The sequence below is a fragment of the Rhinolophus sinicus genome, linkage group LG03 (genome assembly GCF_036562045.2).
Source record: "Rhinolophus sinicus isolate RSC01 linkage group LG03, ASM3656204v1, whole genome shotgun sequence".
Classification (NCBI taxonomy): domain Eukaryota; kingdom Metazoa; phylum Chordata; class Mammalia; order Chiroptera; family Rhinolophidae; genus Rhinolophus; species Rhinolophus sinicus.
Window position 1 is genome coordinate 93,481,731 of NC_133753.1, and position 19,709 is coordinate 93,501,439.

The 19,709-nt window shown below is 39.7% G+C and overlaps 2 protein-coding genes across 4 annotated transcripts; one reads left to right on the forward strand and one right to left on the reverse strand.

The window, feature by feature from the left end:
• The first annotated feature begins 3,587 nt into the window (after positions 1-3,587).
• LRR1 (leucine rich repeat protein 1) lies at positions 3,588-15,768 on the forward strand. Of its 3 annotated transcripts, none has more exons than XM_074328197.1 (4): positions 3,588-4,594; positions 7,610-7,711; positions 9,976-10,697; positions 14,501-15,768. In XM_074328197.1, the coding sequence occupies exons 1-4, from the start codon at positions 4,382-4,384 to the stop codon at positions 14,739-14,741; spliced, it is 1,278 nt and encodes a 425-aa protein (XP_074184298.1). In that variant the 5' UTR covers positions 3,588-4,381; the 3' UTR covers positions 14,742-15,768. The 3 variants fall into 3 exon arrangements, with proteins under 3 accessions (XP_074184298.1, XP_019591493.1, XP_019591492.1); XM_019735934.2 differs by having other exon boundaries at positions 3,599-4,594; positions 7,613-7,711; XM_019735933.2 differs by lacking the exon at positions 9,976-10,697 and having other exon boundaries at positions 3,600-4,594; positions 7,613-7,711.
• A 2,550-nt stretch (positions 15,769-18,318) lies between these two features.
• Positions 18,319-19,574, reverse strand: RPL36AL (ribosomal protein L36a like). Its single transcript, XM_019736001.2, has 2 exons — positions 19,428-19,574; positions 18,319-18,751 (listed from the first exon to the last, which is right to left on the reverse strand). The coding sequence occupies exon 2, from the start codon at positions 18,718-18,720 to the stop codon at positions 18,400-18,402; it is 321 nt and encodes a 106-aa protein (XP_019591560.1). The 5' UTR covers positions 18,721-18,751; positions 19,428-19,574; the 3' UTR covers positions 18,319-18,399.
• Positions 19,575-19,709: the final 135 nt, after the last annotated feature.

A 19,709-nucleotide genomic window follows, 5' to 3' on the forward strand; every position in this document is an offset into this window, starting at 1 on the left:
TAAATTTGCAAACTTTTTTATATTTGTCCTTCTGATAGCCTAAAAATGGTAACTTGTTTTATTTTGAATTTTGATGTGGTAGATCATATTTTCCTATGTTTATAATCCAACCATGTATCTTTATCTGGGAATTTCTACTTTGAGTCTACAGCCCACTTTCTTAATGTGCTGCTGGTCTGTAGTTCATATATTTGTAAATGCTTACATGCCTGAACATGAGCTCTTTGATTTTCATATAGGTTACAAAGTTATTTTATTCACCACAACCCCAGATTCTTGTTTCTGGTATATTCTTCCATGTAAAAGGTTAAGTCTTATGTGCTAAAATTTATCAACTTGTTACATCTTTTAGGTTTTGTGTCAAAATTCTTAAAAACTTGTTTCTTGTAGTACTTTTACACTTTCAGTTTTTATTTTAAATCTTGAATCCACCTAAAATTTATTTCACTGTCCCTAGGAGTGAGGGAGAAATCCAGCTTCCCTGCCTTCCAAGTGGCTAACTACTTATTCCAACACAAGTAATATTAATTGAACACGCACTAGTATGTAAGCTTACTCTATTCCAGCACAATGCAGGTTCTCAGAAATATTTGTTAAATGAATAAATGAATAGCATGTATTCATTCACTCATTCTTTCTACAAATAGCACTGAGTTACCTACTCTATGTGAACACTACACTAGGCCTTGAATATAACAGAAGTGACTCAGAACCTGTCCCCAGGAAGTTTGTAATATAGAGGTACAGACAGGCATTAAATAAGTAATCATAGAGCAATATTTTGGACAACATTACCTAAAATGCTTCTTGTCCTGAACACCCAGAAGTGCAAGATGAAATATCATGTTTTAAAATGCAGAGTTGAGCTCCAGGGAATCCCAAAGAACAGGTGTTGAGAAGGAACTGAAAACCGCAGAGGCTGCCCTCAGCTTTGTCCTTATAGGACCTGGATTCTAAAGGAAGAAGAGAAATGCCTTTGGGCAACTATATGTAATTAAACTGCAAAGAGTGGAACTTCCATGCAGGTTTTGAGGAAGATTTAAGTGCAACATATGAGACTTGAGTTCTAGCATTATTTGTTCTAACAAAATATCTGTGAGGTCATGGGCAAATCAATCCCTTTATTCTTTTTGGCCTTTACGTATTTCTGTTGTGTAAAACGAGAGGATTGAATTAGAATATCTGTAAACTAAGTTTCAGCTCCAAAAGTCTAGGATTCTGTAATAGGGACCCCTTTAGAAATTTAATTTGGCAGCAGTAGAGATGGTGGATTAACTGCATTAGCTACCTGATCCCAGTCTCAAGCTCGTTTCACCTCCAAAGTAATCTCTTTCCTGACCACACTAACTTTTCCTAAACAGGTCTGAATTTTACCGCATTTGAACACTTTCAATGGTTTTTCCAGAACTTTCAGGCTAAAATCCAAAGTCCTAGGTTTAGCAAACAAACTGTTTTCATCATCTGGCTACTTTATAGTACTCTAATAATATCCTCATCTAACATTGATCCCATTGTAGTATAATTATTGGTTTACTTCTCTCTCCTAAACACTGTCAACTCATCCTTGCCATCTAAACATCTAGCATAGGTAATGGCACACAGTAAGAACACCATAAATATAAAATGAATGAAGAAATGCACTGAAGAGGACCTGGTAAGTTGTGGAATCGCTCTGGAAGTAAGTAATGCAGCTCTGAACTGACATGGCAGTACTAAGAATGGAAAGGGGGTAATAATTAGGAAATCATGGTGGAAACACAACCTATCAAACATGATCAAAGAGAGACAGTAGGCACAGGGCAGCACTATAGTGGTCTAATGTTTAAGTATATATTTGTTAACTATTTTAGTTTTATTTAGTTTAGATGAAGATTACCATTAAAAAAAATGAACTCTAAGATCTGGTCCCAATGTCCTAAGGCAGACAAGTCTATCATAGATTGTGTCCATAGATTGTGACCTCACTCTTTAAGAATATGATGTGACTATGATTTTACTAGCTCGAACCCAAATAACCATACACTTGAGTCAAGTTTCTGCGGGCACAAATGAAGGGAAAAGTCAGAGTCAATTAATTCTGTTGAATGCCTGGTATATATGCCAGAAACCTAGGGAAATAAAAGAAAGGAAAGGTAATGTTAAATACAATTTGATTGCCCCACACCAAAAAGGAAGATCAAGATGTTAAAGAAAGCTTAGTGGAAACTGAACTGGGTTTTGAAAGCTTAATAGGACTAATTAGTATGAACAAAACAGAGAAAAGGGAATGAGAATAGTATGTAGCAGGCCAGAAAGAAAAGGAACCAATTTGACAGAAGAAAAACCAATCTAGATTGTTATTTCTTTGGTTCCTTTTGTCAAAAACCTACAATTTGACAGAAGAAAAAGAAATCTAGATGTTATTCCTTTGGTTCCTTTTGTCAAAAACCTATAGCCCAATTTAACATTTATTGTGTATTTCCACGTCTAGTCAGTCTGCAATGCCAACTAGCTTGGGGTAACTGAGGGTAGAGGAGATCAATGGACAGACTTTATTTGTATGGTGGTAAAGAGAAAAGTGTGGATAGGTGTTCAAAGAATCCTTCATAAACAGTTCTTTCATAAACAGTTCACTAAGACCAAAATAAATGTCAGATCCAAGTATTTCAGCCATTAAAAATGGGTAGACTAAGGGGATATGGGGGGAGAGAGGTGAGATCTCAAAAACTTGTATTTATTTTACTTTCTCTCCTATCTTATTGAATCTTAATTAAGTAATCTTATTTAATTTTAAATATTTGGGGAATCAAAGGTCTTTTTTGAGACTCTGGCAATTAGGAAGATAAGTTTTTGGCAGTACACTCTAAAATCATCTTGTAACTGTTAAGTAACTTTCATATATTTAGATTAACATTTAATTACTGAATCCATCCTTCAACAACCCAAATAACATCAAATAAGGGGTTGAGACTTTTTTTTTGGTATTCTTGATTTTTGTACATTTCTACTCTAATTAAAATTACAACAGTTTATACAACATTTAAGATTTTCCCAGCTCCCAACTGTGCCTAAGATTCAGTGTATTTTACATACTTATAACGCTTTAGGCTGGTGTTTTATTATTTTTTTCTAAATTATTACTCACTCAAAGAATGAAAATGAGTAATTCCTATAAAGTCTAATAATCTTCGAAAATTCTAGGGTGTTGTTCATTTTCTATCTTGCCATGCAATTAACTGTTGCTGAGTAGTGTTTTCATTCTCAACATGTTAAGAATACTAAACAGGAAAAAAAAAGTAATTTTTACCTTAATTACTATTTTTCATGAGCAAATTACATTTTTCAGAATTTTATCAACAGATTAACACTTTAGCTGAACATGTTATAAACAGGGACGCTCATTTAAGAGTAAATTATATTGTCATAGTTCAATTTAAAATCAGTATTTCTGGACGCCATTTACATTTGCGAAAACGCAGCTCAGACGAAATGTGATATTTAACATGGGGCGGGGACCAGAGTGTGTCGAGGGAGGCACCGAGGGCGCACAACTGAAGTTGGGAAGACTATGATCCTGAGAGTGAGCGCCTCCTTGAAATGTGCGCCCTCGGTGCTTCCCTCGCCCCACCTAGGGCCTGGCCTTCTTTTATATGAAATCCAGAGTACAAAGGGCTTTGGGGTCTGGACAGTCTTTCCAAGCCTCACGTGCAGTTAAGCCAGTCACGCCATCCAAACCCCTCGCGGTTGCAAAGTGGGGATTTGTTCAACAGAAATTGCCAAGTCAAATACTGTCATATCAAGTTGCGTTCTGACGTGACAGTGTTGCCTCTGAAGTGAGGGGAGCCACCAAAGCCGAAAGAGAACACCGGTCCACCAGCGCCGGGCGCGGGCAGTGGGTTAACTGGTAATGTCCCAAGTGCTGAAGTTATGTAAGCAGACTTTCCCTTAACAGAGCGGTACCTGCCTCCCCTCGGGAAACTCAGGGGACAAGCAGTGCGTTAGGTGTCAACAGGAGAAACCAGCACTGTGCGCCCAACAACCACCACCACCGCCCCCAGCTGCACGCGCCAAGGCGCAATTCCGCCGCCCGCTGCACAAGCCCCGGCTGACGAACGTTGCGCCCTCGCCGATCGCCGGTTTCGGGAGGCGCGACCCGGGTGCTCAGGCTGTCTGCCGGCCCGCAGCCACCGTGGGCACTCGGCCCTGCGAGCGAGAGGGAGCCCGGTCCGCCCTTGCAGGACTCACAGGCCACCACAGTGAGAAGGTCCGAGACGTGGCTCGAAGAGCAGACAGGCAGCCCGCGGGCAGCCCGGAGCTCGAGGACCCCGGCGGTTGCGCCGCGCGGCGGGAAGGGGGACGTTTCAAAGCTGGTTTGTGGACCTGGTTGCTGCCGCTTCGCGAGATGAAGCTGCACTGTGAGGTGGAGGTGATCAGTCGGCACTTGCCGGCCTTGGGCTTGAGGAACAGAGGCAAGGGCGTCCGAGCCGTGTTGAGCCTCTGTCAGCAGACGCCCAAAAGCCAGCCGTGGCCTCAGGCTGGGGGCGAGCGGGGCGGCCCGCACCCCGCCTGCCTGCTCATCTCCACCCTGAAGGACAAGCGCGGGACCCGCTATGAGGTGCGTGGAGCGAGCAGGCCCTGCCGGGGGGGTCAGCCCCGGGCTCTGCCCCTCCGCTGAGAGGTTGGAGTCCGTGTTGGGGGTGCGTGAGCCGCCGGCCCCTGAGCCCCATCACCACACCCGTTCCTGGGTCCTGGGCTTGTCCTAAGGCCCCGAAGAGGAAAGCTTTTGAGAATGGACCTGCGTGTTATTTAGCGTTGCTATTTAGTTGTAAATAGCAACCCCGCCCTTTTAAAGCCTCTGAAAATTCGGCCTGCATGGAACTAAACTCAAAGCAGCAGTCCAGTAACATAACTGCACTTTGGTTTAATAAATTCTGTTTCTCACGCAGAATTGTCGGTAGCTTTTTTTTTTTTTTTTTTTTTAAGGCTTTAAGGGATAATGAATAATATCTAAAGTCGCTAGACCAGATTAGTACAGTAATAAAGCAGCAATGCTTTGGGTTGCATCGTGATATTTTCATTAAAGTCATTGGTTACTGTATCTTTTTGGTTTATTTTCTTAAATGTTTAGATTCCTAAAACCTGATTTCTTAGGTCCAGGCCTTTTTCTCTGCACAGCAACAGTAAACTCTAGAAAACAGTTGGAAGTTGAAATAGAAGTTTTAAAGGGTTTTATAAAATCTTTTCTCCTTCATTCCCAGGCACTATGCTATTTTGTCAGAATGATTGGAATACCCCTGCGTCTACTAGAAAGTAGAGGGGGCGCAACTCACCACCTATCCTTGCGCCTGACTCTTGACTGGATTTTATACAATTTCTGGCATTATTTCCCTTAACGATATTGTACTGCTCAGTGAATACTTAGTTGAATAAAAGGGGTATTATCGTCGCATTCAGAGACACCTAGTGTTTGATGTAAGTAGTTGAAAGTCTAAATATTAATTTACCTCTGTTGATGGAATCAACTCATAAACTTTTTCAAATTGAAAGGACTTTAGAAATCAACCAACAGGTTAGAAAAGTGTTAGATGACAGAAGCAAACTCAGAATTGAGTCTCCCTTTTTTCCCCTCTCGCCTTCCCCCAAAACCTCTCTCTGGTGCTCAGCTCAGGTACTGCCTATTTAAAAAGTCTGTAATGAGCTCTTCCTTAAAACTACTACTGCACTGCTAATCAATTGCAGGTGGTAATCCTAATTAAAATGTTATTGTAAACTGCTGGTTGAAGACTTACTGTGCACAGGGTGTAGTGCTAGGTACGGTGGGAGATAAACTTGATTTAGTCACTGTCCTGAGACTAGAAAGGGAGAAGGAAACCACTTCTTCCAGTACAAGGTAGGCTGTGATAAGTGCTATAATAAAGGTAGAAGCAAAGTAGTAGAGTATCAAATGAGATGAATTCTGATTACAGGGGCTTGAGAAAGTTTCGTAGAACACCTGGTGCCACAGGGCTTGGGAAATAGTAGGCGCTCAGTAAATATTTGTTCCATGAATTAAGATGGTGTTGTCCTGGACCTGGAAGAGTAGGTATTAGTGCTAAGTGTTGGAAGGATCTTGGGGCTCACTCTCACACCAACTTTCTGTCCCATGACTTTCGCCACCATCTGATTTGATTTCCAAATCTGTATCTTCAGCCAGTCCTCTCCCTTCTGACTTAATCTGTTACCTACTGAAAATCTTCACATGGATGTGTTGCAGCATTTCAAACTCAAAATATCTAAAAATGAATTGTCCTTGCCACCCCTAAACTTGCTTTTCTGACAGTGTTCTGCAACTCATTGAGGAGTGTTCTGCCCCATCCAGAAACCTTAAAGCCTTTGCCTCCCCACATGCAGTATATGACTGAATCCTTTCTAGGTATCTTTCAAGTTTTCATACCTCCTTCCATCGCAGCTGTAGTCTAAACCGTATCCCTTGCCTGGCTGGGCTCTTAAAGGATATCTCTATCTCTATTGTTGTCCTTCCCCCATCTCATCTCCCCTCTCCCAAAGTTCTTTTTTACCCTGTGATTAAAGTGAACTGTAAAAATGTGGATCTAACCATGTTCCCAGCTTAAAGTCATTCAGTGGATATTGTTCTTAGGATAAAATCCAAAATTCTTAACGTGGTTTACAAAATCTTTTGCTTCTAATCTCTGTGTACCTCTTCAGGCTCACCTGCCTCTTTTCACTGGATCCTACAGCCATACTCATCTTTTCAGCTCCTGACAGCTGCCACGTTCTCTTGCTTTCAAGGCTTTGCATACATTGGTAGGCTATTTTCTCTCTCTTCCCCCAGTTTCTTCACTTGCCCAACATCTCCTAATCCTTCAGTTCTCACCTTTAAGGTCACCTTCATACCCTAAGACCACATAAGATTTCTTTGCTATATAAGGTTATAGCAGCCTGTACTTTCCTTGTCTTAATAGTTGTTAATGCTTATAATGACTTGTTTAATAACTGTCTCATCATATTGGCAACTGTGTAAGTGTAACTGTAAGACCAGGCTGGTATTATTCACCACTATTGTCCTAAGCCCCCTGTCATAGTTAATCTGGTTATATAATGGCTTCTAGGTACATTGTTGTTGAATTGAAGTCTAGAGCAGAAGCAACATCAGTCATTAAAAATTTGGAGGCACCTGTAATGTGTCAATCAGTGTTCTGGCTCTGGGGATACAATAATAAACGAAGGAGACAACATTCCTGCTGCTTTCATGGAGTTTGTAGCCTTGTATAAGTCATGCTTGCTCCAGGCTCATGGACTGGAGTTAAGGCGAGTAACTACCATTGGCAATTCAATACAGTCACATGATTGGAATGGGAGAAGAGGAGCGTTCTCCCAAAGCGCTGGGAGAGGAAGGTTAACTGGACAGAACAATAATATCTACCAGAAGCTGGATAAGGATTGTAACTACCCAGTTACTAAAAATGAACCCAACCAAACAAAAAAACTAGAACATAAAACCACGAAACATCCAGACTTAAGGACTAAAAGCTAAACCAATGCCTGGCAAAGTGATTAGCACATTCTAGTTGTAATAAATATTATTAAATAATTATACCTGGTTTTGTTCTTTTTTCCCATTGGTTTTAAGCAGCTAAAGGAGAATATTGAGCAGTTCTTCACTAAATTTGTGGATGAGGGGAAAGCCACTGTTCGGTTGAAGACGCCTCCTGTGGATATCTGTCTAAGTAAGGTATGATATTCAAAACATTAGTGGGTTGGTTAGCTGGCTGTGTTTTCTCTAAATAAGAGGCTATTTGAGCATCCTGATGTCTCACATAGCTGAATAGGGACAGACTCCTTCAGATGTGTTTGAAGGCATGCATGTACAGCTCTAAAAGTGCAGAGTCAAGCCTCATAAGGCTGCCCAGGCTGGGGAGGAAAGCTAGGTTTGCTTCTGTGCCACGAATGGAACCTTAGGGCGTTCTTAGACTGGAACTCGAAGGCAAGTGACACAGGTCTATATTTTGCCAGCTGAATTACAGGCTATAAATCTAAGGTTAGTGTAATAAAAAAGAGGATAAAGTTCAATTAGAACCTTTTGGGGGTGTTTTATTTACGATAATCATTTTTTTTAATGCATAAACCATTAAGAGTAAAAAAAAAACCTTTATTTTTGTCTTCCCCCTTCCCAGAGGGTAGGAGCAATGTCTTGTCCAATCTTGCTGTTATCCTTAACCCCAAGCAAAGTGCTTTGCAAATCTTAAACATTTAATGACTATTTAAGGTATTTGTATTGAATGGAATCATTTTGTCCTATCCTCCTGTTCTTACGGGTCTATCATTTTCTCTTGATATTCAGCCTATCCTTCCCTTGTCTCCTTCCTTCTACCTAAAAACAAGCTGAAGTCTTACCACTTAAAAAAACAAATTGCTGGAAAGACAAGGCTAAGTCCATTGTCTCCACTTTCTTTTTTTTTTTTTTAAATATACTTGTTTTAAAACTTTTATTTATTTTTTTAAGTGTGTTTTTCCAGGACCCATCAGCTCCAAGTCAATTAGTTGTTTCAATCTAGCTGTGGAGGGCACAGCTCACAGTGGCCCATATGGGGATCGAACCAGCAACCTTCGATCCCCATATGGGGATCGATCGAACCAGCAACATTGCCTCAAAGATCAGGGAGTCTCCGTTCTGTGTGCCAGTCACATTGCCATTATTTCTCATCCTTTTTGAGCTCTGTAGCATTTGACACTGATGACCACTCCCTTCTTAATAAAACTTTTTTTTCTTGGCATCTGTGACAGGTCATTATTCTGTTTTATCTTTGGTTTTTCTCAGCAACTCCTTTGTCTCCTATCTCTGCCAACCTTTTTTCTATCCCCCAAATAAAGGCTCTATTCCAGTTCTCTGCCTATTCTCTGCCATACCTGCCTTCCATTCCCATAACTCAGCCTTTATTGTGTGTAACTCCCAAGTCTATAAGCCGATACCCTGTACTGGACCTACTTGTCCCAGGTAGACATTCCTCACTCCACTCTGTATGCTGCTGCCAAAATAATGGCTTAGCTCTTAGGTAATTCTCATGCTCAAAATTCTTCAGTGATTTCGCCCAGCCTGATCGTTTGGTTTACCTTGACGTCAAACTCATCTATGTTCTATCCCCACACTGTATTTCTGATCTTTCACTCCTCTGCAAAGCTCCCACTTTCTAATCAAATAGGATCGCATACTTTGTTTCCCAAACTTGGTACTGTTTCCCTGAAAATAAGACCTAACCGGAAAATAAGCCCTAGCATGATTTTTCAGGATGACATCCCCTGAACATAAGCCATAATGTGTCTTTTGGAGCAAAATTTAATATAAGACCCAGTCTTATTTTCAGGGGAACACAGTAAAAGTTCACTATTCCTTCACATGTAAACTTTAGGAAACTTCTAAAGTATCTTGCCAAATGTTAGTTATTGTTATTGATGACTCAGTTCACATACCACTTTATTAATGATATTCCTGTCCAGCTGGAAGCCATCTGTCTTGCTTTTGATGTTTTCTAGCACTGTTGACAGTGCCATTTGGCTCTGCTTGTGACAGAGCTATTGCTTTTCACAATTCCTGTCTTTGTGAATGGCAGCCTGGGCGCTTCGCAATGCACCGCTCTGTCTCAGCTCATCCCCGAGGCACTGGAGGTTTGGGTCAGTACATCTTAAACCCAAATCTTAAGGGAAATCTTTTCATGCTTTCCTAGCTTATGTTGTACTCTTATGGTTCCCCCATTGAACAGTTTTACTTAGAGGGTGTCTCTCACCATAATTTTTTTAAAAAAACTTTTAATGTTTTTTTGTATCTATTGAAATTTAGTCAAAATAGAATACTAAAAAATTTATGTTTACAGCCATTTTCAATAAATAATTGAATAATTTGCATTTATAACTCTTTACAGAATGTGTTATAGGATACATTAGCATGCATACATTATCTAAAATGGTATTTATAATTGTACAACTTGTTTATTTATTCAGGCCAATTCCATCAGTTTGAAGGGTTTCCTTTCAGCTGTGAGACTGGCTCATAGAGGCTGTGATGTGGAGGCACCACTCCCGGCCCTCGCACCAGTGAAGACTTCAGAATTTGAAAAATTTAAAACTAAAATGGTTATCACATCCAAAAAGGACTATCCTCTAAGCAAGAGCTTCCCATATTATCTGGAACATCTTCAGACTTCTTATTGTGGGCTTGTCCGAGTTGATATGCGTATGCTTTGCTTAAAAAACCTTAGGAAACTAGACTTGAGTCACAACCATATAAAAAAACTTCCAGCTACAATTGGAGACCTCATCTCCCTTCAAGAACTGAATCTGAGTGACAATCACTTGGAGTCATTTAGTGTCGCCTTGTGTCACTCTACACTCCAGAAGTCACTTCGGAGTTTGGATCTCAGCAAGAACAAAATTAAGGCTCTCCCTGTGCAGTTTTGTCAGCTCCGAGAACTGATAGATCTAAAACTTGACTGTAATGAATTGATTCGATTTCCTTTCAAGATAGGACAACTGACAAACCTGCGATTTTTGTCAGCGGCTCAAAATAAGCTTCCATTTTTGCCTAGTGAATTTAAAAATTTATCCCTCGAGTACTTGGATCTTTTTGGAAATACTTTTGAACAGCCAAAAGTTCTTCCAGTTATAATGCTGCAAATGCCGTTAACTTTATTGGAATCTTCTGCGCGAACCATATTACACAACAGGTAAGACTTTAATGAATAGTCACCGACTGTGGTACCTCTGATATCATCCTCCTGTTCTCATCGTCCTCAGAGGAATAGTCAAAGTCGTTAGCATAGGTTATGATGCTGGCACAGTCTGACCCCTTGCTGCTCCTTGCCTCTGCTTGGAATGCTTTTCCTCCAGAATGTCTCATAGCTCACTTTCTCATTTCATTCAGTTCTCTGCCCAGGTAGCTCCTCTGACAGGCTTTTCCTGACCACCCTATCTAAACTTTTATCCCCCACCTTCTTACATTGCTTGATTGTTTTTTGTCATAGGATTTGTTACCTGGCATTACACATTTTTTAACATTTTGTTTTCTGTCGATTTTCCCCAGTAGAATGTAAGATCTATGAGGGCATGGATTTTTGTCTGATTCTCCACTAGTGCCGTGGGGTCTAAAATGTGATACCCCTTGCTCCTGTCATGTTAGGCACCTAATAAATATTTGAATGAATAAATGGCATCATTTCTCAAACTATGGTAACCTGGCCAGCAGCATCGGCATCACCTTGGAACTTGTTAGAGATGCAAGTTCTTGAACTCTGCCCCACACCTACTGAATCAGAAACTCTAAGGGCTGGGACCCGCTATCTGTTTTAACAAGACCTCCAGGTAGTTCTGAGACACTCTGAAGTTTGAGAACTCTAATCTGGCTTTCTGGCTTAGTGGTAAAGTTGGTCTTGGGAGTCAGACTTGGCTTAGATTCCTGGCTTCACCCCTTACTATGGCTTTAGCAAGTTATTTAACCTCTTTGATTCAATTTTCTAATCTGTGAAACAGGAACAGTAATACCCACTTGACAGAGTTGTGAAGGTGAGTGAGCTAATGTAATGTCAAAGCACCTGGCATACAGTAGGATCCAGTAGCTGTTGGTTCTCTTCCCCTTGGCTTTGAACGCTAACTGCAGTTGGTTTCATGGACACTGAACTCCAGGTATTCATTTTTGTTCCTGCTTCTTTCATATAAGAGTGGAAGCTAAGATGTGGACCAAATTATTATTGAGTGCCTATAAAATAGTAAGAAGACCGTATTTCAAAGGGGTTCTTAACTTTTTTTAGTGGGAGAGAGGCTCTTTAAAAATAAAAACAGCTGACATGGGCCTAGAAAAATGCACACGAGTACACACACAGAATTTTGTATACAACCTTGTAATGTTCACGGACCCCACTCAAACCCAATCCAATCTTCTCTCTTCACCATCCCTAGCTTAAGAGCTCTTATGCTAACGTTGATTCTCAAGCTGATCTCACATTTGGATTCACCTGAGGAGCTTTTAAAAATTCTCATGTTTGGTTCCCACCCTAGACTTACTAAATCAGAATGTCTGAGAGTAGGACCCAGTATTTTAATCCTCAGGTGATTCTCGTGAGAATTAAGAATAACTTAACACCAGTGCTTCTCAAACTTTAATGAGCTTTCAAATCACCTGGGAGTCTTGTTAGCAGATTCTGTTTCAGCGGTCTGGGGTGAGAGCCTGCATTTCAGACAAGCTTCCTGGTGAGTCAGGCTACTAGTCCACACTTTCAATACTAAGGCTGTAAAAGTAATTTAAGGACTTATTACTGTTTTTTAAGACAGAGATCCTTAGGATTGGAGAGTGCATCAGAATCATACTTAATCAAACAGTGCTTATTAAAGCAGAATGCTGGACCCCACCCTCAGAGATTCTTCCTCAGTAAATTTGGAGTGGGGCTGAAGAAATGACATCTCTAACAAGTTCTAAGGAGATGATGATGCAGCAGGTCACGGACCACACTTTGCAATCCACTGGTTTAAGGCCTGGACTCTACACTGGGAGTTAAAAATTACCTACTAAATGACAATACATGCAAATGCCTAGAACAGTGTCTGGCTCATAATAGGTCTCAATGAATGTTTATTGTAAAAATGTAAAAATACATGTAATTTCCTTATCTGGCAATTAAAAATCAATCAATGTTATCATTAGCTGTAGAGGAACTTTTAAACAACATAGGTACTTAGATTCTATCTCAGACCTACTAGTTCAGAAGCACCAGAGATGGGCCCCCATTGTATGTGACATATTTTTAAAATCTCCGGAAGTGACAGTGATGATTCAGGGTTAAGACCACTAATGTGAGGGAATCTAAATGATGTCTTTTGGTAATGAGGTGCTCTCAAGCTCTTGTTTTAGGCTTTCTCTGAGATGTATATGTATGTAAGTGTGTGTGTATATATGTATGTATACATATGTGTGTGTATAATACTTATTCAAAATAGAAAGTTATGTCCAAATGAGGAATATTAAAATGGTTTCCGATGATTTGAAAAGACCATAACCAATTGGCTAAATGATCAAAAAAAAATCCAAACAAACCAAGAAGAAAACCAGAGTGACATCCAATACAGAACAATGCAGAGTTGGAAGGATAAAATGGATGATCAAAATGTGATGTACTAGGTGTGGCAGAAGAGAATAATCTGTTAGTGCTGAGTGATCTAGCATTGCAGTATTTACATTGTTTTTAAAACTTTACTTCTATTAATATAGGTCTTATAAAGTGACCCTAATCTTTACTAAAGTATAATTTTGCATGTTTTCAGCCCTGTTTTAAAAAGAATATAGATCCAAAGCCATGAGAATAATACATATTATTTAGCTGTTTATAAATTGTCCTAACTACTGATTGTAAACATAAAGTTGTAGTCTATTAGAAAAATATGTGGGAATTTAAATTATGTTAGATAACACAGTTTTTAATTGTTACCTGTTTCCTTAGACTATAACCAATAGCATGAAAGAGATTAATATAAACATGCTGTAGACACTTCCTTGCACAGTTTTTTAAAAATTGTTACATACACAAAAAACAAATTAGTATATGTGAAAAAAATGAAAAATTGCAAACAAGGCCATTCCAAATCCCTTATGAAAAGTAAACCACTATTTTTGACGTGACTTTTCTAAAAAGGTTTTATCCTTCAGTTTCAAGTATAAGAGTAGGTTTTATTTATCTCTTGAAAAAGACCTGAACACCTATTACGTGCCAGCCTACGCTGGGAGCTATAGAAACAACAAAGAAAAGACAGTGTACATATGGGAGACTAAGTGCCTGGAGGGAGCATGGTTGTGTTTAGCGGAGAAGATTTGGGCGCTGGGCAGGCCATCTTGAGACTGTCTCTCAGTGCCTTGCAGACGAGGGCAAAGACTTTGACTTGATTTTAATTGCATTGGGCATCACTCAAGTTTTAGCAGGAGGGTGAATGATTTAAGCGAGGTGAAGTCAGCCTTACCTGCTCAGACAGTAAAGTAAATGAATTCCCCCAACAACGTGTTTTAAATTTGTTTCACACAGTTTAAAATTCCCTTTTGAATAATTGACGCACAGGAGAGTATATAAATTTATTTAAATAAGTGTTTCTTCACAGGTAGAACTCAGTAATTCTCCCATTACCATAATGAGAATTGTATGACAGAGCTATACCTTTAAATTAACATGTTACACTGGTCGTATAATGTAATTATATAAAAGACAGATGATTCATTCTATTCAATGGGTTATGCTATTAAGTGGCAATGCTAAAACATACTTCATGGAGTGGTATAGATCCCCTTTGGTTTACAATACATATGCTGTTTTTTAGTATATTTTCCCTATTTCCCAGTTTGGAAGAGAAAACAGTATACTGAGTCAGTATATAGTTAATAATTTTATTTTTTCATGGTTATAATTCAATGTCCAATAATTCATGTCCTAATGTATGAAGTTCTGATTCTAGTAACATTAAAAAGTATTTTTTAAACATTTGTTTCCATTAGGATTCCATATGGCTCTCATATCATTCCTTTCCATCTTTGCCAAGATTTGGATACTGCAAAAACCTGTGTTTGTGGAAGATTCTGTCTAAGCTGTTTTACTCAAGGAACTACCAGCATGAATCTACACTCGGTTGCTCACACTGTGGTCTTAGTAGATAATATGGGTGGCACTGAAGCCCCTGTTATCTCTTACTTCTGTTCTCTAGGCTGTTACATAAATTCCTGTGATATGTTAAAGTAAAGGTGATAACTATTACTGATGCCACAAAAGGAAATTACATTTAGTTACAAATTGGTTTGGGATTCATTTATGCTTTAACAGTGTCATGTTGGAGGAAGGGAAGCTTTTTTGTACATGTTTGAGTGAAAGAATGTGTTTTTTTTAGCATTTTCAATAATTTGACTGTAAAACCTGAATTTTATTAAAACTTAATTAATTTTGTTGTGGGGTTAACTTTTATCAGTTTATTGCATGTGTGTTGATTTCAGCCTAGTGTTTCAAGAATGGGTTGTGGATTGTCTTTTAATGTTAAACAGATACTGACTGATACCAGTCACTCTGGTCATAGAATTTTCTTAGCAACTTTCTTCTTATATTTCAGTGAAAGAAATTGAGTTTCTATATGCAGAAAATATACCTTGGAAGACTACTGTGGTCTAAATTATAGTGAAAACTTGTTTGGTATGAAATTGCATACCATGTTTCCCTGAAAATAAGACCTAGCCATATAATCAGCTCTAATGCTTCTTTTGGAGCAAAAATTAATATAAGACCCGGTTTTACTTTAAGACTGGGTCTTATATAATGTAATGTAATGTAATATAATATATATAGTACCAGGTCTTATTAATTTTTGCTCCAAAAGATGCATTAGAACTGATTGTCTGGCTAAGTCTTATTTTCGGGGGAATGGTATATGTTTTTAAGCATACCACTTTTTGTGTTTTTCAGGTATATTATTCTATATATGGAAGTTTGCGTTCAACAAGCATAAAGTAGGAGTTGCTTTCGAATAGAATTCAGCTTTTATAACTTTTATGTTAATCACGTAATCTTTGTTGTATTTCTAAATTTTTTATTTAGGGCTTCAACAAGGTTTTGAGGTTGGGTGGGAGGAGCAGAAAATTGCTTTTTACTGACGCTATTCTGTATTATTTGATGGTTTTCTGTTTTTGTCACTTAATGTTTTTTAATTTAAAAAGTGGCATAAATGTCTAACCACTATGCTGTACACCTAAGACTAATAAACTAATATTGTCAGTTTTAATTGAAAAAAAAAAAAAAAGTGGGGCAGCCAGATGGCTCAGTTGGTTAGAGCGTGGGCTCTGAACAATAGGGTTGCTGGTTTGATTCCCACATGGGCCAGCGAGCTGTGCCTTCCACAACTAGATTGAAGACAATGAGTTGCCACTGAGCCTCCGGAGGGGCGGCCAGATGGCTCAGTTGGTTAGAGCACCAGTTCTCAACAAGGTTGCGGGTTCAATTCCCGCATGAGATGGTGGGCTGCGCCCCCTGCAACTAAGATTGAAAACGGCAACTGGACTTGGAGCTGAGCTGCGCCCTCCACAACTAGATTGAAGGACAACGACTTGGAGCTGATGGGCCTGGAAAAACATACTGTTCCCCAATAAAATTTAAAAAATAAATAAATAAATGTGGTGGCAATATACCGGATGAGGAAGATTTGAACTGGGGGAGAGAATAGAAAAGGAACTAATTTGAAACAGATGTAGAAAATGGGATCAGTAGAACTGTTCCATTCTGTTCATTCCCATTGCCCTTCAAATCAGCCTTTCTCCTAGATCATTGCAGAAGTCTCCTAACTGGTTTCTGGGAACAAATGAGGGTAAAAAGTTATTGCAGCGTTTGCATATAATTGCTATTTTGGGCTTGGAGTTGGAGATGTAGTCTGTGTAAGACTATTTCTTATGGCTTAGGTTACTTCCACTTCCTGTCTATTTGGGGCATATTTTTTTTTTTTTTTTTTGAAAATACAAATATTCCTTAGCAAATACTGTTTTAAATTTTTTTTAAGACTTTATGTATATGAACTCTAAAACAGTTTCTTCTCAGAGCTGATTCTTTGAGACAAGGCATTGGTCCAGAGGAGTAATTCTTTGGGCGACCTTAAATTTGTATTGCTAGTTATCAGTTAACTTCTTCCTGCAAAAGTTCTCTAGTTTGTCATTTAAAAAAAAAAGTACGTATAATGCAAATATGCCTTAAATAAAAAGAGCTGTGATTTACCCGGTACCTACATTGTTCCAGATTTTTATATACAGTATTTTATTTAATCCTCACAAATCACCTCGCAGAGGTACTATGTATCCAGATCAGAGATTTTAAGCCCAGGCTTTATACTGTGTTCTAAAGATAATTCATTTTGGTCTGTAAAACCAAGAGTTCTGTAAGTAAAGTATCTTAGGATTTTCTAACCTCATAAATTGGTGAGAGAGTGCTCATAATTATGAAAGAACCATATTAAAACATTTTTTTTTTAAAGTGTTTTGTGGCATATTTAAAAGTTAACTTGTGCATCTGATTTCTAAGTTTTCTTGTAGAAACATTTTTTTCCTTTACAAATGCAGCTATAATTGTCTACGTTGGGAATAAGTGCTGTTACTCCCACACCCATTTTTGCCTTTGCGTTCACTTTACTCATCTACAAACCATCCCCATGTAATTATCTTAGCTGACTTAAAACTCACGTACCCCAAAGCGTTTCTTGCTCTCTTCTCTCATAATCCATACCCTTTCCCAGGTTTTCCTTTTAATCCTCGTTTTTCTGTGCCTTCCATAGGTAATGACTAGGCTCTCCTCTTTCAATTGGAGTTTCAACCTTCCATTCAGTTTTCAGTCGTAATTGCTTACCTCTTCAACCCTCACAAGTCAAGAAGTTACATTTGAGTACTTCCCAGAGTAAACCCATTTTTAGTTACCACGGTAAGCTGAGATCTGAAAATATTAATTGGAAAATTTCAGAAATAATTTATAAGTTTTAAACTGTGGGCCATTCTGAGTAGCATGAATTCTTCATCCTGCTTGGGATATGAATCATCCCTTTGTATAGCTTGTCCGTGCTGTATACACTACCTCCACATCAGTCACTTAGTGGCCATCTTGGTTATCAGGTTGAGACCATTCACCTTTATTAGTCAAAAAAAAAAGTTCATTCTATCATGTACTTGGCGTTTTTTACTAGCTTCAGAACTTCAGTTAGAAGCCAACTTTTAACTCCTGCCTTACATTCAAGACCACTTTCTAAAACAGTGCTGTCCAAAAAAACTGGACATGTTGTGTTGTCCAGTAGTGCAGCCACTAGCCATACGAAGCTGTTGGAACATTAACGATAGCTAGTATAACTGAGGAACTGCATTTTAAACTTAATTATATGTGGCTAGCCATCCTTATCTGACACATTTGCAAAAAGCTTTTTATCCAACTTGGATTATCTGCCCCAGCCAGTCTGATACACACTGGTTTAGATTTGTCTTTTTTGAAATCTGATTGAGACCTTTCCCAGCAGCTCAATCATAATTATGATTTGACCCAACATATATATTTGAACATGACCAGAAAGTAAAATAGCAGTATTTTCCCTGCTGTATGATTTAGCTCTGTAACCTAGTTGTAAAATTTGAGGTGGGACTCCTGTCTTCTTTATATACAAATACAAAATTCCAATTCTTGTGGAACTAAATTTAAATAGGTATTTGGGAAGAGGATAAACCTTAACTGACTTACAGATAATTTACTATTATTTCCTTGAGAACCACATTATGCAATTCTATATTTCAAGCAACACAAAAGATACGAGTAAGAATATCACTGCATTTATTTTCGTACAGGTATTTTTCTAAACCTTCAACATTTTTCTCAAAAATAAGAATCTGAAAGCTTAGAACTGGATCACTTGGCCCTTTCTCTTTTTATCTCCTCCCAGTTCAAAATGCTTGCATCTCTTAATGGCCAGCATCCTCTTCGATCTGCAGTTAGGCTCAACACATTCAAGCCTCAGCACAATCTTCTTTGTGGTTTTAGCCTTCTTCCGGAAAATCGGCTTTGTCTGCCCACCGTAGCCACTCTGCTTCCGATCATAGCGCCTCTTTCCCTGGGCATACAGGGAATCCTTGCCCTTCTTATACTGGGTCACTTTGTGAGGCTGATGCTTCCCACACTTCTTACAGAAGGTCCTTCGGGTTTTGGGCACATTGACCATCTTTACAGTAGAGATGTCCACACGATGGAAACTGGTTAAGATTAAAAACACGGCAGGCGTTAAACATTTTGAAAAGTAAAAGTGCCTTATATTTATAGAAAGATTATATAAGTACTCATATTCCATGAATAAATGCACATACACGTGTGCCTTTCTGAAATGCTTAAGTTACTGGAGCATTTTTAGAATGAGACAAAAAAACAAACAGCAAGAGCAGCAGCACAGGGTTACCTATACAACGTGGGTTCATTTGGGGCTTACTTTACTGTGCCTGTTCCAAAAATAAAAGCGTAGTGGTGTTTACTTTCCTTCCGCACAAAGAAAGGGCCAAAGCTAGACTTTATTTTCGACTCTTCCTCGCACCCTTTCCATCCCTGTTCTAGCTCCTGGGTATGCCTAGTTCCGGGCGCGATGGGGTGGCTCCGGCTACGGCCCGCCCCCGTTCCTTCTCCCCGTTTCACTTTTCCCCTCCGCAGCATCGTCACCCCTCAGCCGTCCTGAAGTCTGACGTGTCCTTAACAAGTGCCTCCCGGCCCAGTGGCCGCCATGCGCGAACCACTTTTCCTAAAGCGAGAAGCCAGTTCTTGAACTCTACCCAGCCAAGACAGCGGGTCTCCCCGTCTCTCCCCTACAAAGGCCTAGTGCAACCCCAGATTCTGAGCACTGGAAGCGCCCGTGAGACCGTTACAGTCGGGATCTTAGCTTACCGGGAAACTCAGCGCGCACGTTCCTCGCCTAACGCCACTCGCGCCGAACAGGAAAAGGAGGAAAAGAGCGGAAGTAGGAACTGAGCCTTGAGCGACAGGGCCACGGACCAATAGGCAGCAGACAGCGTCGGCCGGGCACCTCCGCACGCATCGCAGACGCGTCAACCAACCGCCCAAGGGGCGGTCCGGAGGGGTGTGGGCCCTAGGGCCGCGGCGCTCGGCGGGCCAGTCGCGGGTTGTCAGAACGGTAGCCGCTGGAGTGGGGTGAGGCTGCGTCGCTCG

Excerpts from the sequence above, each read along its gene's own strand:
- LRR1 (XM_074328197.1), top strand. The coding sequence starts at position 4,382 with ATGAAGCTGCACTGTGAGGTGGAGGTGATCAGTCGGCACTTGCCGGCC. Across the intron at positions 4,595-7,609 it reads AGCGCGGGACCCGCTATGAG|CAGCTAAAGGAGAATATTGA; the intron begins GTGCGTGGAGCG and ends ATTGGTTTTAAG. Across the intron at positions 7,712-9,975 it reads TGGATATCTGTCTAAGTAAG|GCCAATTCCATCAGTTTGAA; the intron begins GTATGATATTCA and ends TTATTTATTCAG.
- RPL36AL (XM_019736001.2), bottom strand. The coding sequence starts at position 18,720 with ATGGTCAATGTGCCCAAAACCCGAAGGACCTTCTGTAAGAAGTGTGGG.